General features: G+C 45.0%; 1 protein-coding gene across 1 annotated transcript; it reads left to right on the top strand.

Annotated features, from left to right (window-relative positions):
* The first annotated feature begins 334 nt into the window (after positions 1–334).
* On the top strand, positions 335–2,187 carry MC3R (melanocortin 3 receptor). Its single transcript, XM_043479635.1, has one exon. It carries the CDS (start codon positions 1,216–1,218, stop codon positions 2,185–2,187), a length of 972 nt encoding a protein of 323 aa, XP_043335570.1. The 5' UTR covers positions 335–1,215.
* Positions 2,188–20,628: the final 18,441 nt, after the last annotated feature.

Below are 20,628 nucleotides of genomic sequence, written 5' to 3'. Positions count from 1 at the left end.
TCACCCCTTAAAAACTGAAAAGGCACCTGCCCAGGTACTACCCTTGGGTGATTCTGTTTCAGAAGGTCAAATGTGATCCCCGGGAACACATTCTACAGATGTTTCCCACAACCACGTGTAGAACCACTGTTCTTAGCCTCCAGGCTGTAAGCATGTTATTCCCTCTGCCTGGAATCCTCTTCTCTCTCCATCAACCCTAGCCCTCACCTCACCACTGGGCATTGCCTCTGTTCTTTGAAGTCAAAGCTTAGAAGCCCCTTCCTCCAGGAACTTCCCTTGACCAGCAGGTTAGGGGGCCCTCTCAGATCTCCCCCAGCCCCTGGCATTCCCCGATTCAAGCATGCATCACACTGTAATAAAACGGCTGGATTTCTCATCTCCCACCCAAGCTCTGAGTTTGGGAGAAACAAGGATGGTGTGTCTGTCTTGCTCACCACCGAATTTCCTGCACGGGGCGGAAACATAACACAGGTGCTTAATAAATGTTTGCCACCAAAAAAGAAAAAGAATGAACAAATACGTGGACGAAAGGATGGCTGTGGCCATTTCCGTGACAAAAAGACTGCTCAGCCCAGCCAGAGAACAGATGAGTGGTCTGACCTGCAGAGGGCAGTAGGCTGCTTTTGAATCTCTGGGTCTGATTCCTGGGAGCCGGTTCTGCTGTCAGTCAGAGAGATGTTGGATGCTCAGTGGTCATTTCGCCGCTCTGAAGATTAAGTAGGAGTTGTTTGCCTCCAGCCAATGTATAAAAACTGAGTGTTTCCCCCGCACTCCTCACAACAGGTACCACATCCCCTGTCTTGCTATGAAAACTGCTGTAACTGTAGCAGCCAGTGGCTGGTTTTCTGTTCCCAGGTGGGGATGTGAGAGGGGGAAAGAGAGAGAGAGAGAGACAGAAGGAAGGTAAGAAGGGAGAGAGAGAGAGATAAGAGTTTCTCTAAAACTGATCGTCCTGGAGAAGCACAGGGAAGTTTTCTGTAAGAATCCAGGCTGACTTTTTCCTCTGTCTCTCGTTCTCTCTCTCTCCCTACCTGTCTCTCTCTCTCCATCCTTTTATTCTGGGAAAGAACAAAATCTAAGTGTACACTGGACAAGCATCTAAAACCAGGATCTGGGGGGAGATTTTTTTTTTTCTTTCCTGAAAGCAGCAGCAGCAGCCACAGCCTCGGGACCCTGCTGGAGCCCCCGCTCCAATCAGCCAGCTGTCTGTGAGCGATGAATGCTTCGTGCTGTCTGCACTCAGCTCAACCAATGCTGCCTAACAGCTCAGAGCACGGCGCTGCCCCTTCCTTCAGCAACCAGAGCAGCAGCCGCTTCTGTGAGCAGGTCTTCATCAAGCCCGAGGTCTTCCTGGCCCTGGGCATCATCAGCCTGCTGGAAAACATCCTGGTCATCCTGGCCGTGGCCAGGAATGGCAACCTGCACTCCCCCATGTACTTCTTCCTCTGCAGCCTGGCCGTGGCCGACATGCTGGTGAGCGTGTCCAACGCCCTGGAGACCATCATGATAGCCGTGGTCAACAGCGACTACCTGAGGCTGGAGGACCAGTTCATCCAGCACATGGACAACGTCTTCGACTCCATGATCTGCATCTCCCTGGTGGCCTCCATCTGCAACCTCCTGGCCATTGCTGTCGACAGGTACGTCACCATCTTCTACGCACTCCGCTACCACAGCATCATGACCGTGAGGAAGGCACTGGCCCTGATTGTGGCCATCTGGCTGGGCTGTGGCATCTGCGGTGTGGTGTTCATCGTCTACTCCGAGAGCAAGATGGTCATCGTGTGCCTGGTCACCATGTTTCTTGCTATGCTGCTGCTCATGGGCACCCTCTACGTGCACATGCTCCTCTTCGCCCGGCTGCATGTCAAGCGCATCGCCGCGCTGCCACCGGCTGATGGAGCGGCCCCTCAGCAGCACTCCTGCATGAAGGGGGCAGTCACCATCACCATCCTGCTGGGGGTCTTCGTCTTCTGCTGGGCCCCCTTCTTCCTCCACCTTGTCCTCATAATAACCTGCCCCACCAACCCCTACTGCGTCTGCTACACTGCCCACTTCAACACCTACCTGGTCCTCATCATGTGTAACTCCATCATCGACCCACTGATCTACGCCTTCCGGAGCCTGGAGCTGCGCAACACCTTCAAGGAGATCCTCTGCAGCTGCAATGGCATGAACTTGGGATAAGACATGGGGCCGTGGCAAGGGTTCTCAGTCTGGTCACTTTCCACCCTCCAGCTGGCCCAGGTGTTTAGCAACAAGGCAGATAACTACTTATAAGACATAAAAGAAAGTGTTACCAGTCATGATCCTATGTGTCTTTTTGTTTTTAAGCTTGCAGAGAGCCTTTTGTTGAAAGGGGAAAACAGTATACAACAGACTCTCTGAAAGGATGCCTACGTGGGTAAGTCACAAGCTCTGATTTCTCAAATAGTCCCCGGAGGGAATCCATGGAGGCTGCTCTGAGTGCTGTCTGCATTCATTTCCGTGCACCCAGGGTCTTGGACCCCTGCCTGCGCCCTCCTTCCCACCCACTCCTTCATGCTTCAGGTCAGACAGACTCAAGGATTTGTAACAGTAAGGGTAGCTGGAATCTCCCCCAAGCAAACCTGTTACAGCTACCCACCCCCAGCTCCAATGGCTTTACTCTCGTTTCATAAGAAACCAGACTTCTAATCTATTACTCTATTGATGGTAAAACAACTTCCTAAAAACAATGACCTCTTTGCGGAAGAAGTAATGCTATGCTGTTTGCCCCTCTTCTTGACTCCTTTGACCACCCCCCACCCCCCCACAGAAATAGCATGGGAATGGAACCCACTTCTGTTTTTGTTAGTATGTTGTGTTATTCTATTTTGTGCTATTATGATTGTTTCTGTTGTTGTTGGGTTTGTTTGCATTCAACACAGGGCATCTTTCAAAACTCTAATGAAAGAGAGGTAAAGTGCTTTGGAAAATCAGAACATACCCATGTATGAAGTATTTTGATACCTTGCTATTTTAAGGTATATATTTCCCTGTTTTAAAAAGGCAAATTTTTCCTATGATTTCTTTTCTGTCTTTAAAACACAAGAGGGAATTGTGGGTGGGAAGGCATGTGTCTCAAGAAATTGCTGGACTGTAGTTTCAGGGAGTTAAACTCTGAGCTGCCTGTGACTTTTTTGAAAGCTGTTTTGCTTATAAGAACTGTGTCTCTGTCACAGGTTTTCTATGTGATGTGATGATGTTTGAAGGAGGACAGTTTCTGGTTCACGGTTCCTTTTGTTCAACATGGTGTTAAAGTTGGGTGACCCTGTTGTCAAGGTCTATACTGAATCAAGTAAAGAGATTCACTCCTGTGAACACAGGGTGAGCCTTGCTGATGAGCTCTGGCCACAGCTGTGCGCTGCGAGCATCTGTCAGACCCCCTTCCACCCCAGAGGACTTCAGACCGTACTTTCTGGTTGTCCCCACATTCCTCTCTCCCACGAATTCTTACTTTATGCTGTGTCTTTGGTGTACAACTGTGTATTTTTCTTGTGCTGTAATATACTGAGGCTTTCTGTACTTGATCTGTGCTAATGTGAACAATAGGATTTGTTTCTTGCTTTGGTTGTGATGTTTGGAAATAATAATAATAAAAAAAGGCTTTTGTGGCTGATAAACGTGTGTCACATTGAACCACACCACCCGGAAGCACCCCGCTGGCTTCTGCTCCTGGCGTCTACTGCAATTCCGTGATTACTTTGTCAATGGCATAAACATCCCCATTGACAGCACTGCTGGCCTTTTCTAGGGCAATGCTTTTTAGCCAAACTACAAAACTCTCCCATTTAGTTTCCAAAAATATCAGGCTGAAATTCCTGGGCCACTGTCACTCTGCATTATTTTAATCGAGACACCAAATAATAGGTCTTGTCCACTGCCTCCCGGAAAATTGATGTGGAAAATGGGGAATCGAATTCTTTGAAAATGGTATTGACAGCTCTAGGGATTATGATGTCCTTTTTCTATGTAAACAAGATAAAAATAACATAATTTGCACTCTATTATATTAGCTTTCACATTATTTCATTTATATTGTCAACAAGTCTCTGACACAGATGAGTCACTTTACAGATGAAGAACCTTTGTCCCAAACATGAGTGCCCAAGAATGCCCAGCTACTTCAGGGTCTCTGTATATTTTGTGCCATGAGGCTGATGTCTTTTTGCACCAACACAATGCTGCCAACAGTTTTCCATAATCAAAACAGATCCAGCTGCCCTTTCTATGTACATTTTAGCCCAGAGCAGTGCTTCTGAACAGAAACATCTGCTGGAATCACCCAGGATCTTGCTCAAGCACTAAAGCTAATTCAACAGGTTGGGAGTGAAGCCGAAGGTTCTGAGTTTCTTTGTTTTTAATCATTTATTTTTTAAGTTGTTTTTAATTGGAGTATAGTTACTATACAATAGTGTGTTAGTTTCTGCTGTATAATGATGTGAATCACCTATAAGTATACATACATCCTCTCTCTTGAGCTTCCCCCCCACCCACCCACCATCCCACCACAGAGCATCAGGACGAGCTCCCTGTGCTATATAGCAGCTTCCCAAAAGCGATTTGACACATGGTAGTGTGTATGTATGTCAATGTTACTCTCTCAGATGCTGAATTTCTGAGTCTGACAAGCTTCCACAGGGTATGGCTGCTGGTCTGGGGACCACCTTTTAAATAGCAGAGACAAAAAAATTGAAAAAAAAATAGCAGGGACACAGAGCACTTTTACATGAGCACAATGCACAGTCAAAAATACACGTCCACACGCAGTGCTGACCCCACACCAGGAACTGTGCTGAGTTCCTTACAGGCACTGGATTCTTTGATCTCTGCGTAACCCCTTGAGGCAAACATGAGGCTCATCCTTATTTTACAGATGTGGCATCTGAAACTCAGGGAAGTAAAGGAGTCTACAGAAACTCAGCTACAAGTGGAGAAGTGGAGATTCAAACTCGGGGTGTCCACCCATACCCCAGGTCCAACCCAGACACCCTAGTGCCTCTCCTGGAAACAGCAGCATTGAATGATGGCCCAATGACCCCAGAGGCATGTGCTACCATAGAGAGGGGCTTTAAGGACTATTTCTACAAACACAAGTCCAGACGTTCATAACAGAGCCTCCATTGAGCTGTCATAAAAACCAAGAAGACAGGTCATCATTTTACTTGCTATACTCTTCCGAAGTCTGTGGGTACCCGTGGAAGCGCACCCGTTTCTGGGGTGAATGACCCTGGATGTCAGGCTGTCGCTCTCTCCTCCACAACCACTTCCCCAGATTTCATACAGGAACCTACTGTGCATTTTAAGCAGTGGGACAGTCAGGTTCAAAATACACTTAATGTTTGGAACTAAAAGCACATTCTATCTTCATTCGTTGTATTCACTTTCACCCCCTATCGCCAAGGCAGAATCACCACAGAGGTTGACTCCTGGCACCCCTAGAAATCATCTCCTGTGGTCCTTATTTAAGTTGAAGTTTTGAGCTTAATTGTGATGCCTTTATATAGGACTGGGGGCTACAACACACCCAAGCCTTCGTGGATGAAAACATTTACCTACCCTCACCTTCACTAAAATCCATTCTCCACACAGCAGCCAGTGCAATCATGTAAAGATCTAATCAGATAATATCACACTTCTGCTCAAAACTCTTCAGTGGCCTTGAATAAAATTCCACTTCCCTATCCTGCCCTACAAGATCAGACCAGTCAATCCTAAAGGAAATCAACCCTGAATATTCATTAGAAGGACTAGTACTGAAGCTGAAGCTCCAGGACTTTGACCACTTGATGTGAAGAGCTGACTCACTGGAAAAGATTCTGATGGGAAAGGTTGAGGGCAGGAGGAAAAGGGGGTGACAGAGGATGAGATGGCTGGAAGACCTCACTGACTCAACGAACATGAGTTTATGCAAACTCCCAAGAGATAGTGAAGGCCAGGGAAGCCTGGTGTGCTGCAGTCCTTGGGGTTCCAAAGAGTTGGACGCCACTGAGTGACTGAACAACAACCATGCCCTAAAAAGTCCTAATAACTGATTTCCTCCAGTAAGCCCCCAACCCTCCCCCCAGTCCTGGCCCATACTCACCCCTCAATTGGACTCAAACTTACTGTATTCATTCCAGCCCCAGGAAATTTGTACCTGTTGTTTTCTGACAAAATGCAGAATACAAGCACACCCTTTAAATGAAGAACTCAACCTTTCTCTTGTAAAAACACTTATTTGAGAGCCAAATTCAGTAAATGACAATAATAGTAAAACTCATTACCTGGTATAATTATGTGCCAGACATTGGACTAAGCACTTAGATATAGTAACTCATTGAATTCTCATGAAAACCCTATGAAATAATAAGCACCATTAAAGTCTTGACTTGTAGAAAATGGAATCTTATTTATAGGATCATGGAAGAGGTTAATCATCCAGACCCGGGCTGCTCGGAATTTGGGGAGCAGAACTAGGACTCAGCCAGTCAGGCCCCACGGTTCATGTGTTGCCCACGGATCCACTGTGCGAGGCAGCACGTGGCCTGTGGCTATGCTCTCCAGGCTTGGATGGGCTTCAGCAGCTCTCAGCCCCAATAGAGAACTCTGTGTACTTTCTACCAGAAGTATTAACAATGAATACACAGAAAAATCTTTACACATTCTCCTTTTGGCCATGTTTTCATCAGGCAACACAGAAAGCCTGTCTACTGCCAGAGGCGTCAGTTGAGTGGAAGTGGGAAGCAGCTAAGGAGGTGAGTTGCTCAAGCCAAAGAAATGCATTTTCCATGAAATACCTGAATAACTGGCTCATTTCCCTGAATGTTATAGAGCGCTTGTCTCACCTTAATGATAGATACTGAGAAATAAAGAAGAAAGAAAGATTCTTTCTGCATTTCTAATTACAGGAGGAAAAGAGTCCGGCCTTGTGTTTATTCCGTTCATGCCAGTACACTGCTGGATTCTAAGAGGCTGGCACCTTCCAATTTGTCATCAGCAGGCACGCGAGACCAAGGACACTGATGGTCCTTTAGGGTGAATACCACAAGAGGTGCTTTGAAGGACTCTGTTTATCAGGAAAGAAAATGGTTTGCCCCTCTCTGAAAACACTGGGGGCGTCAATAAAAGAAACTCTGAGCTGAAATTCAGGAGAGCCTGGGACTTGGCATGGCTCTAGGCTGGTGTGGGCATGAACAACTCTCTCACTGAAGTCTCTAGACTTCGGTCACACATCCTGCAGTTGGCAGAGCTGGATGTGATGGGAGGTTTTTAGCCTTTGCCCTTGTCCATGGAGGCCCCAGGTGACGGCTGCCCCGGGACTGTGGATCAAGTGACAGGGACCCCATCACCACCAGCCACCAGGGAGGAGTCTGGCTCATCAGTGCTCCATGTCTTGGGCACAGCAGCTATGTTTTTGACCCAAGGCAGCCCAGGGAGACTCTCAGTCCTTGAACTACTGAGAAAGAGCGGTCCTCCTTCCCGTGGACCACTGGGTACCAAGTTACCCCGGGCTTCGGGAGTGGCATCTGAGGATGAAGCCAACATCAGAGAAAGCAGGAGGCAGACGAAAGAGACTGAATGCCTGCTGTTCCCATTTGAGTGCCTGCCTCCAGCTACGCCTGAAGCTAGTCCTTCGCCTGGACCTTCTGTTACTGAGCTACTGTCATTTGTAAGCAATATCATCCTGACAAATACAGAGGCCCGTGGGGGTGGGGGCAAAGAAAGATGGGGAGGCAGGTGGTGGAAGGGGAGAAAAGAGGGGAAGAGACTGAGAAGAGGAAAGGGCTCCAAGTTCAGGGAGTCACGCTTTCCCGGGATCTGGTTCACATATTGGGTTTACATGTAAGATGTGATGTGCAACAGAATTAGCTAGAAGTGAAAACAAAAACCACTAAAGGAGGTGATTCAAGAAAACTTGTGATCTGCCCTTCTGTTCCACTGAGGATAAGGCAAGCAGAATGCCACAGAAATGCTTCTAATTAAGGTATGAAAAGGAAGCAGAAAACTAGGCAACAAAATCGACATTTCCATCCCGGTGTGTCACTCATCCATCCCTTTCTTTGTGACCTTTTGATCTTTAGAGGAAGCCAGATCGAGCACTTCTGATCTGATGCTGTGTAGAGACTACAAGGATGCTAAGACAATCTGGGTTTTCTGGGCAGACCCATTCCACAGGAAAGATGTGCCTTTGTCAAGGGTTGGTGGGCAGTTAGATCTCCAGTACCTAGACCTCTGACCAGCAGACAGGGAGCTGAGTGTCTGAAGAAGGAACAAGGAAAGTCTAGATGCCTAGTGGGGACAAAATTGAACGTGCATGTGGTCATGGTGCTTGGAGCAATGGGTTTCCCTTGGAGGGGGACAGCAAAATGCTGAGTTCCCCCTCAAGGTTGGCCCAGGACATGAACTCGTGATGCCCGTAGGGATTTGGCTATTTTTTCATGCCCTGCTCCTCCCCTTCCTCCTCCCATTACCCTTCTGAACTGGGTGTGCGTGGGGAGGCAGGCTCCATCCTACCTCTCTCCAAGCCCACTCCATGCCTGCTCTGAAGCCGGAACTCAGAAAACCTCTGAGGAGCAAACGAACACGTGGAAGCAACTTGTGACCGTATCTTTCATTCATTCACACAGACTAACATCATAGCATAGAGCTCATGGTCATGAACTATAGAGGCAGATGAGATGTGAGCTGGATCCAGGTCCCTGTCTCTCACTGCCTCTCATCCATATGTGCATTTCTGTTTCCTTGCCAGAAAAAAAAAGGGAATAATGTTAGTACCCCCATCCAGTATTGTTGAGAAGTTTCAATGAAATAATACATCAAAGACTTATCAGCACAGTCCCTGGGGTCCCTTGACATTATTCTTACTGATATTATTATTATTAAAGGACATTAATGGGTCAGTTTATTATATTCTGGTCTCACCCTATGGAGGCTTCTCGAATAGAAATGCGCACCCAAGATTCCCTGGAAGATCCCAAAATCTTGTGGAGATGCAGATTCTGAATCACAGCCCTGGGAGGGGGCCTGGGACTCTGCATTTCTATCAGGCGCCGAGTTGTTGCTGCTGCTGCGGGTCTGAGAGGCCACCCACAACTGAGACTAGAACAATTTCCACAGCTGAAAGTCACAGTTAAGGTGGCTTCTTGACAAAGCAAGCACATTTATCCCATCACATAAAGCCAAAGGAAAAGCCTTGGGAAGTCAAAAGGGGTCATAATTAAATGAAATCATCTTCCGTTTTCCTTCTTCGGAAATCATCTTCCACTTCCCTTCTCCTGGCCCAGGTGGCCAATCCACACAGCAGCCACTGCTCAAAATGAAGCAGGCAGGTGAGTTATCAGTTTTGAAGACTCGAGCATGAATCTCCCGGCAGACAGTCTACCCTCTGAGTCACCCACCACTGAGATGATTCCATCAACTCCAAGTCCCCCCCGACAATTCTCAAATGGGTAAAAAGGGGCTGAGAAGCAAGCAAGGCATACTTTTGAAAGAGAAAGGTTAGTAAAGGGTTTCTCCCTCCAAGGAAACCCTTCCCATTTCTCCAACACCATGACCACATGCATGTTCAATTTTGTCCCCACTAGGCGTCTAGACCTTCCTGGTTCCTCTGCAGACACTCAGCTCTCTGCCTGCTGGTCAGAGAACTAGGTGCTGGAGATCTAGCTGCCTGCCATCCCTTGACAAAGGCACGTCTTTCCTGTGGAATGAGTCTGCCCAGAAAACCAGTGTTAGCATGCTTATAGTCTCCACACAGTATCAGATCAGAAGTGCTCGATCTGGCTTCCTCTAAAGATCAAAGGGTCACAAAGAAGGGGCTGAGTGACACACCGCACTGGAAATGCTTTAAGAAGCAGAATCACTGGTTCCAGGTAAACCAGAAACACTTAAAAACAGCGGTCCTCAAATGTGGAGGCAGCTGCAAACTTAAAAAATTCTGATATAGATTATATTCTTCAAAGAATGTGATTTAATTGGCAGTAATTGCAGCTCAGCTACAGGGATTTTTTTAAAGCTCCAACATGATGTTTTGGGGTTGCGATCAGAATGCCATCAATGCTGGCTGATCACCCCTCCGAGCCCATATTTCCCAATCTATGGAATGGGAATGATCACTAGCTTCAGGAGAATGCTGAGGGTCACAGATAAAAAGTGCAAAGCCTCTGCTCAGTATATGGTCATCATTCCTATGCATTTCCCTGTCAGAATCAGACTCATCTTTAACTGATAACTTACCTAAAATCCCAAGGCGATTTAGTAACCACCAATTTCACAGTTGCTTAATTCTTTTCAGAAGATGTTAGGCTTCAGGGCTTCCCTGGTGGCTCAGTGGTTTAAAAAAAAAAAAAAAAAATCAGCCTGCCAATGCAGAAGACATGGGTTCCATCCCCAGTAGGGGAAGATCCCACATGCCTCTGAGCCACAAAGCCCGTGTGCTACGACTATTAATCCTGTGTTCTAGAACCCAGGAACTGCAACTACTGAGCCCCGTCCTCTAGAGCTCGTGCTCCAAAACAAGAGAATCCACCGCAATGAGAAGCCCACCCACTGCAACTAGAGAAAAACCTGCACAGCAATGAAGACCCAGCACAGCCAAAAATAAATTTTAAAAATTAATTTAAAAAAAAGAAGATGTTAGGCTTCAAATGTCTCACTCACTTCAAATGTGCACTCACTTCAAAGTCTACCTTTTCTTCTTCACATGTGAGTCTTCTCTTTTGTCATCACACGTACCTGATCGGGGTTTAATATGGACCAGGTACTTCGTGCCAGGTGCAGGGGAGGTCATGTCCTCAGGAAGGCAGCAGGCGGGTGAAGAGAGTGCCCTGGCTGAGCCAGGGCTGGATCCCCTCTCAAAGTGAAAGGCATTGCAGGGAAAAGAACAGACAGCCCAGGGCAGGCTGATCTTTTCACTGTGTCTCCCTGACCCAAGCATCTAGCCATTCCAAGTCTCGGTTTTCTCATCTGTGTCACAGGAGTGGCTCTTGTTCTTATCAGCTTTGCTGAGTGGGTTAGGAAGTCTTCATCAAGTAGACTTGAAATTGTTCTGGTTTCCCTCGCAAACTAAGATCACCTCCCAGCAGAGGAAGAGAGAAGGAAGCGATGATTCAGAGAAAAGACAAACAACCCGCTCCCCGCCTAAGGCTCAGCCAGAAACCCTTGAACAGGTAAGAATCTGCTCCAGCTCACTTAGGAACAAGAGGCAGCTTGTCACTCTTGTGTTTTTAAATTAAATTCTGATGACCTCGATGTATTCCAAGCAAGAGAAGAGTCAAGACTCTGAATCGCAGACAACAAAAACCCATCTCCAGCTGGCTTATTTAAAAAAAAAAAAAAAGAGGGAGGAATTTATTAACATTTGGGCCCTGGCAGGGACTGAAGAGATACCATCAAAAAACTCTGTCTCAGGAGATTAACTTCTTCTTTGGCTTTCTTTGACAATCAATTTTTTCCCCCACAATGTGGACCCATTAGCACTGGACTTCTATCAGATCACTGACTCCAGTAGAAAACCAACTTCTCTGTCGCAATCCTCTCCCTACCCATGCCCCACCACCCAGAAGTGAAAAACTTCAGACCGACTAAATTAAATCATATGTCCATGTCTAAGCCCATCACTATGGTGAGTGCATGTGCTCCGACTTGGATAAAACTCCTACCTGGGAGCAGGAACGAGGCCGTTAGCTGTGTGGATGGTGGGAGGTGAGGAGGAGGTCCTGAACCAGAAACTTGAGAGCTGTTTCCAAAATCAGGCACTGTCCACTCCCCGTCCACCCTCCAGCCCTGTCCCCAGTACTTTTGTAGGCTTCATCTGCAGAATCCGCTCATTCTTGCCGGCTTCCTGGATTCTTGTCCTTCTGTTAAGATATACTTGATAGGGACTTCCCTGGTGGTCCAGTGGCTGGGGCTCCAAGCTCCCCATGCAGGGAGCCTGGGTTCCATCCCTGGTCAGGGAACTGGATCTCACATGCCAAGAGTTCTCAGGTTGCAACTAAAGATCCTGCATGCTACAACAAAGACCTGGGGAGCCAAATATACATGTATATATATATATGTTATATATATATGTTATATATTACCTGATAATTTCCAGGTAACTCAACACATTTTGGGACTTATCCACCTATAATGCAAGAGACGCAGGTTTGATCCCTAGGTTAAGAAGATCCCCTGGAGAATGACATGGCAACCCACTCCAGGATTCTTGCCTGGGAAATCCCATGGACAGAGGAGCCTGGTGGGCTACAGTCCATGGGGTCACAAAAGAATCAGACATGACTTAGTGACTGAACAACAATAACACATTTTCAGGTAACTCAGCACATTCATTCTAAGCTTCTGAAATATCCTTAAAAGACCTCATGCAAAAACACAAGTATACATGCTAGAAAAGAGACTTCATTTTAGGCCATGCTACAGTTTGCTTTTCTAGTCCTTTGTTTCTAACATTCAGGGCTTACATAAGCTAGTTTGCTAAACTGCTTGTCTCTCATCCCTAGTCTTGTCCTTGGTTTCACAATACTGTGCGGGGGCAGCTTCTAATTTTCTGGACCATGGTCCTCAGAACTAACCAAGTAGATGTGTTATGAATCACACAGAAATATATGCAACCAGCGCCTTAACTTTTAAAACAGTAGCATGAAGTAAAAATCAGAGAATCATGATCTACATATCACTTCCATTTTGAAACTTTCCTCCTCCATACAGAGATTATTATTATTAAAAGTAAATAAGTTATTCATGCAAATGTTCCAGCAGCATTATTCAGTATAGCCCCCAAGTGGAAAATGCAAATGTCCATCAACTGATAAAGGAATAAGCAAAAATATGACCCATCCATACAATGAAATATTAGCCATAAAAAAGGATGAACTACATTTCTAACATGGACAACCTCAAAAATAATACGCCAAGTGAAAGAAGCCAGACAAAACAGAGATTTTGCATTATTCCATTAATACAAAATATCTAGAAAAGGTAAGTCCATAGAGACAGAAAGATCCATGGTTGCCTATAATTGGGAGTAGGAATGAGGATTAACTGTAAAAGACACAAGAGATCTCACTGGGGGTGACAGATATACCCTAACACTGGACTGTGGGGTTACTGGATGAAACATAAGAAATCAATATTTGGTCTTTGTCTCTGGTTCCTGGCACATGACCCCTTAAAACCCTTGGAGTTCCTGGGGTGAAGAGTGGTCTTTGAATGTTAACAAATGGCTCATTTTTTTTTTTTTTTTTCAAATGGCTCATTTTTACTTCAGGAAGGGGACTGGTGGCCAAAGAGATCTTGGAATGATTAGAGGGTTGGTCTGACCTCCAGGGAGGAGAGAGGAGCTGAAGAGTGAGTTAATCACCAATGGCCAATGATTTGCTCAATCACAACCATGTAATGGATCCTCCATAAAACCCTGAACGTCAGGGCTCAGGGAGCTTCCAGATTGGTGAACACAAGGCGCTGGGAGACTGATGTGCCCAGAGAGGGGCTGGAGCGCAGCACCCCTCCCCCATACCTTGACCCCCATGCCCATGTGGTTGCTCCTGAGGGCTCCCTTTGCCATAAACCAGTCACAGTATTTTCCTGAGTTCTCTGAATCCTTCTGGTGAATCATCACATGTGGGGTGGGGGTGGTTTGCAGGAAGCCCCAGCGTATAGCTCCTCAGTCAGAAGTGCAGAGGTGACAGCCTGAGATTTGAGACCGGGGTCCTACTTGAGGACCGAGTGGGACTCTGTGGGACGGAGCCCTGGCATCTGTGGGTCTGCACAAATTCCTACGAACTGAAATGATTTGTCGGACTCCCTACTGGTACCCAGCGAGTTGGAGAACTGGCTGGTGTGGAGAAAAAACTGACATATCTGGTGTCACAAGTGTTAGGAGTAAAAACAGCTCATTGCACATCTCAGCAAAATGACTAGAAATCGGTGACCTGCTTAAAATGGGTGAATTTTATGGTATGTGAATTATATCTAGATAAAGTTGTTGAAACTGGCTTTCCTGATGGCCCAGAGATAAAGAATCTGCTTGTCAATGCAGGAGAGGAGGGTTTAATCCCTGGGTGGGGAAGATCCCCTGGGTCAGGAAATGGCAATCCAATCCAGTATTCTTGCTTGGGAAATCACATGAACAGAGGAGCCTGGCGGACTACAGTCCATGGGGTCACAAAGAGTTGGATATGACTTGCTGACTAAATAACAATGAAGCTGTTGAAAAAGAGAAACTTGGAAAAAGAATAGGCGAGTAAACGAGATGTGACGCACACTGTCTCAGGTGCACTGCTTGCTGACCCAGCCACCTTGATGAGCTGGAGTCCAGACCACCTCCTGAAGATACTCGAGCACCTGCACTTCTATTGGTGTCAGGAAGGGAGGACCGGTCCCACTTACACCCATCTCCAAGGACTCTTTCAGTTGGCAAGTCTTGCTTCAGGCAGCTTTTCAGGCGCCTGACAAGAGGCAGAAACTGCAGATCCGAAGTGATAAAAGGACCATGCATTTCAGATTTCGCATCTTTGCTCATAAAAGACTCACCTGTTCTCTTGGTTTGTACCCTCCTGGGGTCTGTTCCTTGCACGGCGTGTGCAAGATGTGACAGGAAGGTGCCGAGCACTCAGAACAGCCATTGAATGGATCAAAACACAGAAGACAGAACTTCCCTGGCTTAATGGCTAATGGCCCATGTGACAGCTTCACAGGGTAGGACAGCCTGACCTTTTGTTTGGGTGGAGAAAGTATATAATTACCTTTCTTTCCCCAGACAGCAACAATCATGTCTTGTCCCGTTTAATTTCATTAATTAATTTTTTTGGTGTGCTGAACATTGATCATTATCCAGTCATAGAAATGTATAGTCAGACAGACTTTGGTCTCTTTCTTTTCAGAAGTTTTGATTTATCCCTTAAAAAGGTATGTCCATCTTATCAAAATCCACTCTTGAACATTTTTTATTTTGAGGAGTGGTCATTTTCTTTTAAACAAATGCTAGTTTTCCCTTTTAAAATGGCTTAAACTTCCAAATCCTTAACAGCTTATTTTTTTAATTAAATGATTGAGATACCACAAGCAAGTGATTGAATAAATTGTGACATAACAATACTATGAAATACCCCATCATCATTAATAAGAAATGGGCGCTAACACAGAAAGAACTGCAAAATAAATGAAAATAAATAAGTTGCAGAATAATCCACCTTCTCTGCTTTTTCCCAGAAGATTTTAAAAGGACCAAGTAGAAGGGAAGAGGATCATTCACAAAAGGGGCTATGAATTTTACCTGGGGCATCAGGAACCACACAGACAACTGACCACAGGGACACGATGCTGGGGAGTTACAGATCCTACTCTCCAGAGGGCATTAAGACAGCAAACCAAGGACTTCCCTGGTGGTCCATTGGTTAGGACTCTGCACTTTCACTGCAGAGGGCATAGGTTCGATCCCTAACTGGTTCTAAGATCCCACAAGTCAAGAGCCAAAACAAAGACAGCAAACCAGCTGAGATCTGTAAGTTGAAACAAGGAGGGAACCCATGGACCAAGGAGGCAGAAACGTCAGGTAGGTGCTAACCAGTAGGTTGCCTCCCAGAACTTGAGAGGGAAAAGATCTCTATTAGAGATTTCTGTAATATAAAGAGTAGGCTGCACCTAAGGAGCCAACCTCTTGGCAAAACATTTGCTAAGATGTGTCTATTCCTTCATAACATGAAAAAACTCACAAAGAACAGCTTATGACATTTTTTTTTTTGAAAGATAATGACCTGACAAACTGACAATAGGAAAACAGATGAGCTTTCCCCACCAGAGATGACGTGTCACAGGAAAACCTAGACCAAGGTGAGAATCTTGGAAAACAAGTTGTTTTAACCTCCATACTTACTTCTCCAAAAAATAAAACCCCATCAATGTGATGAACTTAGAGTGAATTTGAACCATAAACTAGATGTGGCTGATCAGAGGGAAATTATACCTGGCTGAAGTCATCTGATTGTAACAAAGATGAAAGATGGTTCTGCCCTGGTTCATCCATGTTGGATTAAAACCCTGAATATGATCACTGGGTGAGAGCTTCCAGCCAAAATTCAAACTTCTTCCTACTCTTTGGAATTCCCAGTGGCGACATTTGCTCTGAAAGTAATGAATCTGGGGGTGGGGGGGAAATCAGTGATAGCTCATCTCTTACCCAAAACAGGGATCTATTCTAGAGTGAGAAGCCCTGTGAACACCACGAAAGTAAGAAGCCTAGAGCAAGAAGTCACATTTCATGAATGTCATAGCATTCATGCAAGGCAGAAGCCTTGTGAATGTAATCACCACAGGAAACCTTTTTCAAACAAAAAATGACATATCTCATGAAGTATCAGAGATTTTATACTGGAAAAAATCCTTTTGGATGTAATCAACATGGAGAAACCTTTAGCTATAAATCGACCTTCAATAGACAGCACCATGGATTTCATACAGAACAGAAACCCAATGGATGTTTTGACTGTGGGCAATTCTTCTTTTTTAACGCACATCAGAGCCAGGGTGGATGTTTATTATTTGTAACTGAGTCAGACGCCAGCAGAAAACAGAGGGACCTTTTCAAATCAAGATGACTCAAATATCAATAGGAGGTACTTGAAAAGGCTTTATTCAAAGGCAGAGATGTAAAGAAAGCACAAGGAAGGGTGCAGTTACTCAAGGCCCTAAACCCCAAAAGGCAACGAGGCTCAAATGGTTAAAAGTGGAGAAGTTAGAGAAAGACAATTTAGAAAGAGCTGTGGCTTTCTGGGGGTGGGGGTAGTGAAGGCAGACCAGAAGAGTCCAAATCCCCAAGCTCACACATCTCTCTGCCTCTGAGCTGTCCCCAGTGGGCCAGAGGCTGAGTCCAACCAGAAGCCCGATAGCAAGGGAACCTGTGATGTGTGTGGTCAGCCTTCCAGGACAGGCAGAGAGGAATGAAGATAGATCTGGAGGGGAAACAGAAATACCCAGCCTAGCAACCTGGAGCCCTAGCTGACACACCTCTGAGAATCAACCTGGGTACCCTGTTCCCACTGTAACCCAGAGCCCAGCAAAGAGCCTGGCCCAGAACAGGCACTCAGCAGAAATTGTTTAAATGAATAAAGGAGCAGCAGAACAAAGGCAGACTCTTATTCAGCAAGAGAAAACTCAGAACTCCTCTCCCTGACCATCTTTTTCAAGGCCCTGGGAGAGCATAGGTACAAGATGCTTTTATAATACACATTTCCTGTCACCAGACAATAACAGAGAAAAAGGCTAGGAATGCAGCAAGAGTTGATGACCTTAAAGAGAAAAGGAAAAGTAAAAGGGAGTCTGGGGGCACTGGACTATAAGCTTTAAGTGTAATATCTATGACAGGGAAGAACCTTTGTATTCTATAACAAGTTAACTATTAAGTTAATCATCAAAGGGATGTGGTCTATAAGCTTAAATGATACATAATGACCCATCTCTGGAAACCCTGACTCTGAAGAAATGAGCATTAAGCTAAAACACCTTTGTTTAATTCACAGGAAACATCTTGACCAGGCCCACCTGTGAATAACTGCAGGAAGGAAGAAATGAACATATGCCCTCTAGAGGCTGACTGGAACCAGGAAATGTTGAACTTGACTCCCTCCTCTTTGAGCATAAAAGAAGCCTGAATTCTAACTCAGGCAAGATGGTTCTTTGGGACAGGAATCCATCCTCTTCGCAGTCTGCCAGCTTTCTGAATAATGCTGCCACTCCTTGCCCAAACAACTCATCTCTCAATTTATTGGCCTGTCATGCGACAAGGGGAGGATGAAAGAGGATGAGATGGTTGGATAGCATCACTGACTCAATGGACATGAACTTGAGCAAACTACAGGAGATAGTGGAGGACAGGGAAGCCTAATGTGCTGTAGTCCATGGGGCTGCAAAGAGTCGGACATGGCTTAGCGACTGAACAACATGGAGCGAGCAGTGTGAACTCGGACTCAGTAACATATTTGAGAAGATATGGAAGTTACTTCCCACCTTCAGTAGGTAAGAAAACTGAGGCTCAGAGAGCAAAGGTAAGTTTCCCAGGGCCACACAGTAACTTGGAGACAGGATTTGAATCCAGATCTACCTGCAACCTAAGCCTATGGTTTTTCCACCCAGCAGGGCACAAAATAAACTCCATCGTGGGTGACATCACAGAGCAAATACAACTGAGAATAACTCTATGGTTTTAAGGCAAAAATGCCTCTACTCTGCTGATGTATTGCAAACAGCTATTAACGTGTTTTCTTTTATAACCACTGATCAAAACATCTATTAGGTGCCACATTCGTGGCTACAGACCCTGCAAGAAGTAAGTTCAATGACTCATTTAGCAAACCCTGGGGTGTTGCTGAACATTTAAAATGAAATGGACAAAGTGCTTTTATGTACTATAAAACAAAATGGCAGCACAGTAGGTGCATAAAAAGGCCATACTTTAAAAAGCATTTCTATTTATAATTATTGGCATTTGTGCTTTAATGGAAGATGAAAATCCTACAGCTTACCACATCGAATTCCCCTCAAGAGACGTGGTAAAAAATCAAATCTCCCTTGAAAACCAGTCTGAGTTTTCTAACAGTCTGAGTTTCCCAGTACAACTCAAGTGTCCTTGAGAGCTTGGGGTGATTTGTTCTGTGAACAGCTCCCTTCTCCTCCTTAATTAAGACTGACTTTTTGGTTGAAAGGTCTCCTCCTACAGGAAGCCTACAGACTCTACCAGGCACCAGTGGCCAAGGTCTCCTGTATGCTATTAGCTTTTATTACATGTGACTCTTCATTCCTTCAACATACAAACAATTTTTTGAACATCTGCCCATCCCAGTTACTGTGCTAGGTGCAGGGAGAAGATAGAAAAGGGCCTTGTTACCATGGACCCCTTCCTGGCCTCCCCATACCCCTTTATCATTATTATTGTGTGTGTGTGATAAGAACACTTAATATAAGAGCTACTGTCTAGCACACAGACATAGAGAACAAACATATGGATACCAAGGAGGGAATGGTGGTGGGTATGAATTGGGAAATTGGGATTGGCATATACACACTACTAGGATGTATACACAATATTATGTATAAAATAGATACCTGATGAGAACCTACTATAGAGCATAGGGAACTCTACTCAATGCTCTATGGTGACCTAATTGGGAAGGAAATCCAAAAAAGAGGGGATATATGTAAACATATGGCTGATTCGCTTTGCTATACAGCAGAAAATAACACAGTATTATAAAGCAACTCTACACCAATAAAGATAGTCTTTTAAAAAATCTATGCTTTGGCAAACTTTATGTATCCAATACATATTGTTAGCTAGAGGCACCATGCTGTACATTAGATCTCCAGAACTCATTCTCTGTAACTGAAACTTTGTACCTTTTGGCCATCATCTCTCCTCTTCCTCCTCCCCTCAGCCCCTGGCCAACACCATTCACCCTCTTCTTGTATGAGCTTGACTATTTTAAATGTTGTTATTCTTTTGCCACTCAGTTGTGTCTGACTCTTTTGATATCCCCATGGACTGTAGCCTGCCAGGCTCTCTGTCCATGGGATTCTCCAGGCAAGAATACTGGAGTGGGCTGCCATTTCCTCCTCTAGGGGATCTTCCCAACTCAGGGATTGAACCTACATCTCTGCTTCTCCTGCATTGCAGGCAAATTCATCACCATTGAGTCACTGAGGAAGACCACTATTTTAGATTCCATGTACAAATAAGATCGTATAATATCTGTCTTTATGTCTGGCTCATTCCACTCAACATCCTCCAGAACCATCCATGTTGTTGCAAATGGTAGGATTTAATTTTTAAAGGCTGAATAATATTCCATTTCCAAATATTCTGTATAACATATGTATTATGTGCAATATATATTAGTAATATTTTATATAATATGTAAATACATTTTATTTCTATGGCATGGTTATATATTATTTTATATGTGTGTGCACATGTATGTGTATATATACATACACGTGTGTATACACATATACATACATAGACATATATGTGCATGTATGTATACACATGCATATACAAGTAAATACATATATGTGTATATACACATACATGCACACACACACATATATATATGTACTTCCCTCGTGGTTCAGACGGTAATCTGCCTGTAATGTGGGAGATCCCTGGGTTGGGAAGATCCCCTGGAGAAGGGAATGGCTACCCACTCCAGTATTCTTGCCTGGAGAATTCCAGGGACAGAGGAATCTGGTCGTTACATTCCATGGACAAAGAATCGGACAAAACTGAGCAATAAACATGCACACATTTGCCAACAAAGGTCTGTATAATTGAAGCTGTGGTTTTTTTCGGTAGTTATGTACAGATGTGAGAGTTGGACCGTGAAGAAGTCTGAGAGCCGAAGAACTGATGCTTTTGAACTGTGGTTCTGGAGAAGACGCTTGAGAGTCCGTTGGACTGCAAGATCAAACCAGTAAATCCTAAAGGAAATCAACCCTGAATATTCACTGGGTGGACTGATGCTGAAGCTGAAGCTCCAATACTTTGACTGCTCACTGAAAAAGATGCAAAGAGTCGATTCATCGGGAAAGACCCTGATGATGGAAAAGATCGAACGCCTAAGAAGAAGGGGGTGGCAG

This window comes from Cervus canadensis, chromosome 10 (assembly GCF_019320065.1).
Source record: "Cervus canadensis isolate Bull #8, Minnesota chromosome 10, ASM1932006v1, whole genome shotgun sequence".
Classification (NCBI taxonomy): Eukaryota; Metazoa; Chordata; class Mammalia; order Artiodactyla; family Cervidae; genus Cervus; species Cervus canadensis.
The sequence above is the reverse complement of the archived record's forward strand: the minus strand, read 5'-3'. Positions and strand labels throughout refer to the sequence as shown.